General features: G+C 42.5%; 1 protein-coding gene across 8 annotated transcripts in view; it reads right to left on the bottom strand.

Annotated features, from left to right (window-relative positions):
• Positions 1-46: 46 nt before the first annotated feature.
• Positions 47-10,935, bottom strand: part of syne2a (spectrin repeat containing, nuclear envelope 2a) — a 91,845-nt gene continuing 80,956 nt past the window's right edge. For 7 of the 8 annotated variants that reach the window (XM_084000557.1, XM_084000559.1, XM_084000558.1 and 4 more), the window contains 14 exons: positions 10,751-10,901; positions 9,776-9,958; positions 9,529-9,666; positions 8,641-8,832; positions 7,723-8,023; positions 5,789-5,860; positions 4,507-4,622; positions 4,267-4,396; positions 3,427-3,629; positions 3,156-3,332; positions 2,390-2,518; positions 2,096-2,287; positions 1,050-1,132; positions 47-941 (listed from right to left, as the gene is read on the bottom strand). In XM_084000557.1, coding sequence (XP_083856683.1) covers positions 734-941; positions 1,050-1,132; positions 2,096-2,287; positions 2,390-2,518; positions 3,156-3,332; positions 3,427-3,629; positions 4,267-4,396; positions 4,507-4,622; positions 5,789-5,860; positions 7,723-8,023; positions 8,641-8,832; positions 9,529-9,666; positions 9,776-9,958; positions 10,751-10,901 — 2,275 coding nt within the window. In that variant the 3' untranslated portion in view covers positions 47-733. The remainder of the gene's footprint in view (positions 942-1,049; positions 1,133-2,095; positions 2,288-2,389; positions 2,519-3,155; positions 3,333-3,426; positions 3,630-4,266; positions 4,397-4,506; positions 4,623-5,788; positions 5,861-7,722; positions 8,024-8,640; positions 8,833-9,528; positions 9,667-9,775; positions 9,959-10,750; positions 10,902-10,935) is intronic. The other variant, XM_084000561.1, reaches the window with a different exon arrangement.

Here is a 10,935-nt window from a genome sequence, read left to right as displayed (position 1 = left end):
AGGTAAAAATAAAAAATAAAAACACCTTGAACAAATGGAGTTAAGACGATCAGTGTTTACTGACAGACAATCAGGAGCATAAATCCACATCTTGTTATAAATATGCATTAATTATATTATTACAATCTGTACATAAACATCATCCTGCTAAATCTACAGTGTTTCAGACCGACTCCACACAAACAAAACAGTCTAAAAAAATAAGTCTGTGTATAAAAACAACTATACTGTAGTTTTGTACCGTTGGCCTTTTTTTATAGAATACATTCAAATTGATCCAGTGTGTTTTAGTCTTAAAAAATAATTTCTCAGTGTGTCAGACAGGAAAACATTCGACATAATCAAACATCAGTAGTTTGTAAAGTAACGATAAATTCAAACAATGATCGTAGTTAAAAGACAAGAAAACTGAGCTCAAATTTAACAGAAACAAAACAGTATTGATTAGGTATTGACTTTTAGTTTAATGCTGCTTTGCATCTTAATTAAACCATCTGCTTTAACATTTTTCCTGATTGACGCAGGAGTTTGTTCCTGTAATAAATACGAAGATCTAAAATTTTAAAAACAAACATTAAAATATAATTTGGGAGATAAAAGTTTCAGCGAACGTTTGGCAGTTTGGTCGTGTGTGTGTGTCACTTTAAAAAAAAAAAAAAAAAAAGAAGAGAAAGTTTAAACCTGTTTCTCTGTGTTTGTAGAAAAATATACAAATTGTCTTTGACCCCACGGATCAGGTGGGTGGGGGGCCGTTGGTGTAGCGTAACATGGGGTAGAAGGAGCGGGCGAAGTTGTTGGCCACGGTGCAGCTGGGGTCGTTCTCGGACAGCGGGATGAGACAGGGCAGCAGCAGGAGGAGCAGCAGCAGCAGGTGCAGCGGGAAGGCGGCGCGAAGGACCCGGTAAAAGAAGGAGCGAGGAGGAGACCCGTCCCTCCGCTCTCTGCACGACACACACACACACCGGACACGAGAGGAGGTCGTTAAGACACACGGAGGAGGAGGAGTTTGTCGTTAAAACAAGTGTTGATGTGTGTGTTTGTGTTTGTACCTAAGAACGGGAGCATCTCTCTTTGAATCGTCTGCAGGCGCTCCTCTGTCGCCCGACGCTGGTTCTGAAGGCTCCACAGAGTCCTGAAGAAAAAACATGATCAAGAAATGTCACCATGGTTCAAATGTATGAGACACACACAAGAACTAGTAGGAAAAAAAAACACACATCAACAGAGAAAAGAAAGAAAGAAAGAAACCTGCTGCATTTGAACGCATCATCAGGTTTGTGTTGGCTCATGTTCTGTCACATGTGAGTGTCTAATTATTTGATATTAAAGCTAATTTGATTCAGTAAAAACAAAACAAAACAAAAAAAAGAGAACTAACTTTAATAAACCATAAATTCTCAAATAAAAACTGAGTCTCAAATAGACGCCGGTCTCCTATTCTGGGCCGGGTCTGGCTACACGTTTTTAAAAGCAAATAAAAGCCAATTTCAATTAGAGGCCATGTATATTTCTACTTCCTGCAAGTTCTTGTGAATATACAAAACCTCTCAAAGCCCACGATCGGCTGCATTTTCTAAGCAGCTTACAGTAATTCGTGCTAGAGATCTCAATGGACCTGAAAAATCATGTTTTATATTCATGTGTAAATCAAATATTTTTGAAATGAAAAAATCTGATTGTTTATGATTTAAATGTCTGGTTGAGCTGAGAAATAAAATTGTCAGATGATATTTTAATTGCTTTTTGTGATTTGATATGAATGGAAGCGATTGTGTTCATGACATCATCTGATATTTATCACTCAAACTGAAATTGTACTTTTTGATATCTAATCTAATCTTTGTCTGTTCAGTCAATGTGGCATTGTGTTGTGACGAAACCTGTTATTTTCTTTCTTTTTTTTTAAGGATTCTTTTGGGCTTTTTAATTGATAGGATGTTCAGAGAGAGACAGGAAATGGGGAGGCACAGAGGGGGATTGACACGCAGCAAAGCGCCACCGGGGGATTCAACCACTACGACCCAGTGAGCTTTACGACGCCCCAACCCGTTCTTTTCTGTCAGACACTCAGCGTCAGCGGTGTGTAGTTAGTTACCAGTCTGTGCTGCAGGGCGCTCAGGTCCTGGTTCACCTCCCGGAGCAGCAGCCTCATCTTGCTCCCGGTGACGTGCAGCTTCTCCACGGCCTCGTCCGTCTCCTCCGCTCCGTCCTCGGGCTGCAGCTGGGACCACAGAGCCTGGAGCGAGGCCTGCTGAGCCTGTCTGCCCAGCAGCTCCTCCTGCAGCTCCTACACACACACACACACACACACACACAGTACAGATGGTGAGTCACGGTGAGACAGCGGAGTGGACGGCGTTTAACGCGGCGAGCTGCTTACTGTACGTACAGTCAGAGTGTTGTGGTGCTGCTGCAGAGCTTGCACCGACGTGTCCGGGTGGCCGATGTCCACCGTGTAGCGCCTGCTGTCTGCGTGGGCCAGCCACAGCAGCAGCGAGTGAAGGCTCTCGTGAAACTCCTGTGTGCACAAAGGTCAAAGGTCAGTTCCTACAGTGGATGGCTTACACACGATCACACAAACAGAGACAGACCCACTGTTAATCACAAGATGTTCAGCTTCTCATCCAGTGAAGAGAAAACAAATGGAAACTTTATGTTCATCTACTAGAAAAACAACTAAATCCATGAACATTTACAATTAATTTCATCATGATAGAATAAAATATCAGCTCTGTATCAATATTTCCCATTGGTTGAGCTATAAGGATCAATTTAAGACCAGGTCTTAGTCCCAATCTCCACAAATTGAGGCTGTGATCTTAATAAAACTGAACGAATGACAAATTGTTGCAATAGCTATAAAACCAGAGAGTATCTCCATTTAAGTTGAAAGAAAAGTTAGAAAACAATCAGGAAAAACTACAAAATCATAGAAAAACCTATTTCTAACACTTAATAACTACACAATATTTAATATGAGCTAAGGATTCAACACTTAATTTATCATTCATAAAGCATTCTTCCTACAGTGACACTAATCAATAAGCCATTTCTAAACACAGTTGTTAATGTTTGTATACATATATCAATTATTTTTTCTAATTCCTTCTTCAAAGCTCCAAAACATGGTGTATTATGGTCTGTGGTCTCTTCACCTGGCAGCGCAGCAGAGTCCTCCTCAGACTGGTGTCCCACTGCTGGAGACCAGTGCAGGCTCTGCTCCAGTCTCTGTTCATACTGGTCAGTTTGTCCTGCAGCTCCGCCGCCTCCGCAGCTCTCAGGTTGATGGACAGCATGACGGACTTGTAGCGAGTGAACGTCCTCTGCATCTCCTGAGAGACAGAGAGAGAGAGAGAGAAGACGATCGATTAGTCTGAATGAACGAGCTGAAACTCATCATCATCAGGTAATTTTGTGTTTGTTCACCTTCAGTTCTTTGGCTTTTGTTTCCATGTCTTGGATACCGGGCGCCGGGTTGGACGTCTGGAGGCGCTCCAGCTCTGGGATCACGTTCTCCAGCCAGGAAGTGATGTCGTCGAGGTCAGAGGTCAGCTGCTGGGGCTCCGGGGGGCCGGCCTGCTGCTCGCTCCGGGACTGAGCCTGGATCAGCTCCCAGCGCTCGATCACACCTGAGGGAGAGAAGAAAAACAAAACACATCCAGTGATGAACTGACAGGGGATCAGTTATTTTATTAATGTTGTGTTTTTTACATCTGAATAAAGTAATGAAGTCCTATTAGTATATTGATTACTATATTACTATAAAAATGATTATTGTAACCAAACTATAACCAGTAACTGATGAGACCTAATGAGTAAAATATAAAATCCAGTTCATCAACTTTCTTGTTTTTAATCTACAGCCATTGAGACAAGATATCTGGAGTATTTTGGTTTTGTAAATCTGTTGAGAATTACACTTAAATCATTTACATTATGATAGATTAATGTATTGTGTAGGGAGTGTGGTGGCTTTCATTGTTGTTGATTAATCAGGCTGCAGCTACTGTGAGATTGTCAAATATACATATTAGAAAGTAAAGACAGAGCAGTAAATATGTCATCGGTTTGTACGCGAAATAAACTTTATTTTGGATCTTTGTTTCAGGTTTTGTATGTTTTTAGCCCAGATACTACACATCACATACAGCAGGTCAGAAATTTGACATTTTTTTTCGACTGATTTCTATTGATTTCTGTTTGATTATTGCAGATCAATACCCCTCTCTGTCTTGTGATCACACTGTGCTTACAGGCTTCTCTCACCTGACTGTTTGTCGGAGGCGCTCAGCCCCGTCAGCCCGAGCTCCTTCGGCTCCTCGTCGTCGTCGTCCAGGATCAGCGAGACTCGTTTGAAGTCTTTGATGCTGCCGCTGCACTGAGACATGAGGCCGAGCTGCACAACAAACCACACACACACACACACACACACACACACTGTTAACACAAACAGGTAGGGGAAAGAAATACACTGCGACTGGTTAGTTAGTTCATGTAAACACTTACGTAGCCCGGCTTCATGGGCGTGCTGGTGAGAGCGTGTGCAGCCTCGGCTCCGCCCGGTGTGTCCGGCGCTGACGTCCATCCTGGGGACTCACGTCCGAGCCTGGACCTGCCTGGACCTGAGACACACACACACAAACAAACAGAGTGAAACCACAGGAAACACAACACAACACCCACAGCTACAGAAAAGTCCCTTCATCCGAGAGAATCTCCTTTAATTTTGGTATTTTAGTGTAAAAATCTGCACTTTTTAAAGGGATAGTAGCATTTTTTTTAAAAGTGGGGTTGTATGATCTACAAATAGCCCCTAAGTACTTTAACTGCAGTAGAAGACTCTCTACACTCCTCCCGTTAGCAACGCCAGCCCATAGCCCTGCCCAGAGATTTACAACATACAGTGTTGTGAACAGACCCAAAGAAACGGCCTATTTTCGTGGCCTAAAAGAGGTTTTACCTGAAAAAAAATACACAGTTCCATTGTTCGCTATAATATAATTTTTTCCAGCCCTTCAAAGTGCAGGAAAAACACAGTTTTTATTTGGACCTAACCAACTGCTGATCGGCGGGCGCTGACCCTGGGCGGAGGGATACGTGAGTTGGTTAGTTAAAAACGGTGTTTTTCCTGCACTTTGAAGGGCTGGAAAAAATTATATTATAGCGAACAATGGAACTACTGCAATTAAAGTACTTAGGGGCTATTTGTAGATCATACAACCCCACTTTAAAAAAAATGCTACTATCCCTTTAAGGCGGACAGGTTAGTAGATGCAGGTCAGTGGGGTGGATTATTTGCTTATTTGTGGATAAAAGCATCAGAATAACTCAGCTGCTGCTGTGAAACATGCAGACGGAGAGATGAGATGAGACGAGAGCACCGAGAGCTGCAGCTGGAAACTTCAAACCCTGAGAGATGCTGTAAACGGCGGTTGTGAGATTTTTGACATTTTAATAATCTCCACACCATCACATCACCCACACTGAGAGATGTTTAAATATCAAACCACAGTTTCAGTTTCTGCAACAATGAAGAAAAACCTGTTTAATAATAAAAACGCCTCCACATGTTTTTGAAGCTGAAAAGATTTTCCAAACTTGAGCGAGAGGAAGGAAACGTGTTGAAGCATCAGTTCAGTCAGTGTGTGTGTGAGAGAGAGCGAGTGACACTTGAGCTGCTGGAGGAAAAAATGTGCCGGAAATGAGTTCCACCATGAAGAGCAGAGAAAAAGAAGAGGAGGAGGAGGAGGATTTGTCTCCCAGAGAGAGGAGACGATGAGGTTCGTACCCAGCGAGCAGGACAGAAACACTTCTGGAGCTTCGATAAAATCCTCCTCCAGCCTCTGAGTGAACTCCACCTCTGGGAGGAGAGAGCAGAGGTGTGTGTGGGTGCACGGCACGCAGGCTTCAAAAAGGTGTAAAACACTGAATGCACCTAAGTATTATGAGAAAACATGGAAACCATTTTTGGCCTTACTTTACGAGACTTAAAGGACCAATATATGAATCAGGCTGCTATGTGGTATTGGTCATTTATTCATCTTCCTGTATTGTTTCTGTACTGACCAAGACTTTGATCTTCCTCTCAGGGTTATTATTTTATGAATAAAAAAAAGAAACAGACAGAAGGCACTGGACTACTTTGCTTATTGTATATATCCATCCATCTGTCTTTCTTTTTCTTACTTCAATTACTTCATTTAACAATGTCAGGTGCTGTATGCCCATTTTGTATGTAGGTTTTTTTCTTCTATTTTTTGTAGAAAGTTTAAAAAGTGAAAATGATCATAGTATATATATAAAAAGGGGGGTTAAATACTGACACTGTTCAGGTTTTCATCTGTAGATCAGAAAATTGTCTCTTTCATTTCAGTAGAGCTGAAGCAAAAGTAAACATGGACTCTTTCCTAGCTGCTCAGAACATGTTTTGGTCGTCAAGACGTTGTGTTTGAGTTACTAAGGGACGAAGTTTAGATCCTGTGTCCTGGTTTGTTGATGTTTCATCTTATCTGTGAGTCTCTTTCAATATAAACAACAATAAACGACCACAGAGCAGCACTTTGACCCTCCGATGAGAAGTTTCTTTCACATGAAGACGCTCCATCTTCATCATCCTCCTCCTCATCATCATCATCATCATCTCTGGGGGGAACATGTCCCTAATGGGAAGAACTAAAAACCTGTGCATTGTTTCCATGGTGATCCACTTGAAAGTCTATTCCCTCTGTTCACAATATATTTCTTTATTCAAATCTCTCATTCTCTCTTGTACCTCTTGTGATTCTCTCCTGATTGAAATAGGATTTTTTTTTTTTTTTTTTTACATTACAACCAGAGGAACATCTGAGTTCCTGTCTGATCATCCTGTCCTCTCTGATTAGCAAGCACACAGCCTATATATTCATCCATCCACCCTCTGGCTGCACAATTAGCTCCTATTTATTATTCATTCTGAACCATGCACAACTCTTGTATTAATATTTTTTAAAGCTTTGCACCGTTATTTATTCGATCTGTTCAGCTCCTTTTGTTTTGAAAAACCACAGTCATGTTATTGTCTTTGTGCACACGCTGGAAGTCGTTAACGCTTCAACTTGTGCACAACATCACTCACTAAACAGAGTAAGTAAGATGATGTTTTCTTTTCATTTTAACAATTGAGAGTGAGAAAGAGGGAGAGAAGTGAACAAACAAGATGAGAGCATGACTACACGAGAGGAGGAGGAGGAAAAGAGATGTAACCGGTAAACGTGAGAAGAAGCACGTTTACCAGTGCTTCTTCTCACTGAAGAAGCACTGGTGTCGTTTCACTGCTGTTTTCTTCTAAATCAATCAATAAATATCCATCAGTGAGGGAGCAGCAGCGTGTTTGATGAGGAGACAGACGCACTGGGTTCATGTTTATCCTCGTCACGCAAACATTACATTCATTTAAACATCATCAAGGTCGTGTCACAGTGAAATGAGAACCAGAGAGAGAGGTCGTGTTGTTTTTTTATCTAGTGTCATAATGTGTCACTGTTATTTTCTGTCCAACCTGCTTCTTCTGAACTGTTTTATTACGTTTAGTTCAGTACAGTTTGGTCATAAAGAGGCGTCTTGGTGGATGTTTGATTACTGAGGTGAAGATAACGACTTGTTTTTGACCCCTGAAACTTTATTGATAATAATAATAATATTAATAATAGTGATGGTGAAATGCTTCCCACAGTGTAAACGAACCTGACAGAGCACTGAAGTACGTTCCCTCCTCGTCATGCTCTTCTTCCTCCTCCTCCTCCTCCTCATCATCATCGTCGTCCTCGTGTGTCGACGAACCTCCCACGTCTCCAGTGTGGTCCCACTCCAGAGGCAGCGAGTCCACGCTCACCGGCGTCTCGCGGCCCGAGCGCTCCAGCGGAGACGTCAGCAGGTGAGTGGGCGTGGCCGGGAGGCTCCGCCCCAGCCACGGCCGGCCAATCAGCTCCAAGCTCGACTCCAGGGAGAAGGAGGTCGCGGAGAGCTCCGGTTCGTTTCTAACCAACTGAGGTACAGTAAAGAAAAAAAAAAAGATTTTCACCAAATTTGTCGCATGATTATTTCCTCTTTGTTTTGAAGAGAGAAACAACTCAAATTTGACCAAACATCTGGATCTCTGCAGCAGCTGGAAGCAAGAATGAATTGTTACATTATCACTTATTAGCTGGTGATGTATTTTAAAAATTCACTAAAAGCCTTTTCTGAAATGTTTTTAAGCAGATTTCATTGGAGGTTTAGTGTGCTCCTCTTTAGTTCATAGGTAAATTCATTATTTTTTCATATTTATTGTAAACTCTGTTTTATTTGAAGCTTACGGAAACTGTTTCTACACGACAAAGACGGTGTGTTTCTTTCTTTTTCTAGGATCTTCTGTTTATAAAGTGACTGATTTGTGACTGAGGACTTTTTATTGATCCGGTTAATTTTAGATTATGATGTACAGTAATTCAATGTTTGTATGAAAGAAACATCAGCAAATGTATTGATGATTGGGGCAACCACTTCACAAAACTAGAAAATGGAAGCATACTTATGATATGTGTGTACAAAAAGTAATAGCAAAGGGAAAGATTTGCTAATTAGTGTGTGTGTGTGTGTGTGAGTGTGTGTGCTGCAGCTGACCGGGGGCTGGCTGAGGCGCTGGTGGAAGCGGACCAGTCTGCTGAACACCTCCTGACAGTAGCTGTGCAGCTCCTCCAGCTCGTCCTCGATCAGCGCTGCGTCCTGCGGAGAACTCTTCTGGATCAGACTCTCTCCAAACACGATCAGCCCGTCGATGCGCTCGGTGTTCAGGGTGATCTCCTTCTGGAAGCTCTGCAGCGAGAGAAGACACAGCAGGTCACTCAGCGTGTGAGGTAAAAGATTGATCACACCTCTCAATAAATTTAATCAAGTTTAAAGGGATGGTTCAACATTTTTGGCAAATTGGCCCATTGCCATAATCCCTATAGTTTTAGGAGTACAGTTTGTTACCTTTAATTGTTGGTGCAAGCTATTTTTAGAACGGCGGAGCAGAGCCGCGAGCTGCTCGGAGCTACGCTACGGAGGCTGATGGGATTTCTTGGTTTGGCATCAAACTCATCAAATACACAATCCAACAACTCCAAAACGCTCTGGTGGACAAGTTGTGACCTGCACATTCACCACGCTATGAGATAATCATGAAATGTTACAAGACAGAGTTGTTTTTGAGGTAAATGCAGAGACTGCTTGCTGAAAAACTGCCCCCGACGGGGGTGAATGTGCAGGTCACAACTTGTCCACCAGAGCGTTTTGGAGTTGTTGGATTGTGTATTTGATGAGTTTGATGAGGGAAACCAAGAAAGCCTGTTAGCCTCCGTAGCGTCGCTCTGAGCAGCTCGCGGCTCTGCTCTGCCGTTCTAAAAATAGCTTGCACCGACAATTAAAGGTAACGAACCCACTCCTAAAACTATTAGGGATTATGACAATGGGCCAATTTGCCAAAATGTTGGAACTATCCCTTTGAGGTGAACTTGACTGTGTCCTCACGTTGAGCTGCTGTATCTTGTGATGGACGTCGCTCTCTGAGAAGTGTTCGACGTTGGTGAGCTGCAGGTCCAGCTCGGTCAGCCACACCAGCATGCTCTCCCTGGTGCCTTCGAACTCCTCCCTCTGGCCGGTGAAATACTGAGAGGAGACGAGCAGGAGAGCGTAAAGACGAGAAGAAACAGAGCGTAAAGACGAGAGGAAACAAACAAACAGGTGTGTGTGAAGTGTGTGAGTGGCTCTGCTCTACCTTGAGCCTGCGGAGGACGGCGGCCACCCTGCGGTGCAGCGCGTCCCAGCGCCGGTTCCCCCCGTGGACCATGGCTTTGAGCTGACTGGCCCGGTCGGTGCGGTTCTCCCGGGCCAGACGGCGGTACTGGTTGTTGACCAGTTCCAGCTGCGTCAGCCGCTCGTGAACCTGCCGCTGGAAACCCTGAAAACAGACGGAGGAGGAGTTAGAGACTCAGACTCAGACAACTTTATTAATCCCACCAGGGGCAATTGGTTTCAGCAGCACAGTACAAAAACACAGTACACACAATAAATACATAGGGAATAAGGTGGAGGAATACAGTGTTATCAAGGATCAATAGTTGAATAGAGTGAATAAATAGATGGTGGTAAAAGGAATATGGTAGAGGAACACAAAGGTTCATGTTGTCCAGTGTCTGTTTTTATAATGTCAAATAGAGCAGATATTATTTTAACTGTTTGACAACAGAAACTCATGTATGCACAATTTGACAATATATTAATTATTTAAATATTTTTTTTAGGGAAATAAAAAAAGGTTTTTACAATTTATTGCTTTAATTGTTTAATATTTGATGCCTTTTTGTGAAAATTCACCTGCTGATCCTTTTTGTTGTTGGACAAAACAAACATTTACTTAGCGTTTGGTAATTATGATGGACATTTCCTTCCCAATTTCAGATCTTTTATGAAGTACAGGATTTAATTTACTAAATGTGCAATTTAATCAGGACAACACATTTCTAGTCTCAGCCCGAATATAATAAATAACTCTGAAGCGAGTACTTTTTGTATTTGCTTGTTGTTGTTTCTGCAGAGTTTTTATTGTGTAATAGCAAAAAAACCCAATCAATTCAATTCAAGAGTGATGAATTGATCAAATAAAGTTTAATACTGAACAATGAGGATATCTCACTGAGAAATAAACCAGGCAACAAAACAAAACCACTTGAAGCCTCACTGCATCACTGACCTCGAACTTCTTGAGCTCCTCTTTGGCGACGGTGTAAAGGACGTCTGCTGAGTTTGGGCTGGCGGCGGTGCGTTCGGCCATCTTCAGCCAGTCCTCGAACCGGGAGTAGTCGTCGAGGAACTTACACCAGAGTCTCCAGGTCTCCTCGATCCTACAGAGAGACATCGAACAGTTAAAGAGTTAAA

The sequence above is a fragment of the Trachurus trachurus genome (assembly GCF_905171665.1).
Source record: "Trachurus trachurus genome assembly, chromosome: 24".
NCBI classification, from domain to species: Eukaryota; Metazoa; Chordata; class Actinopteri; order Carangiformes; family Carangidae; genus Trachurus; species Trachurus trachurus.
This window is presented reverse-complemented; position numbering and strand designations above follow the sequence as displayed.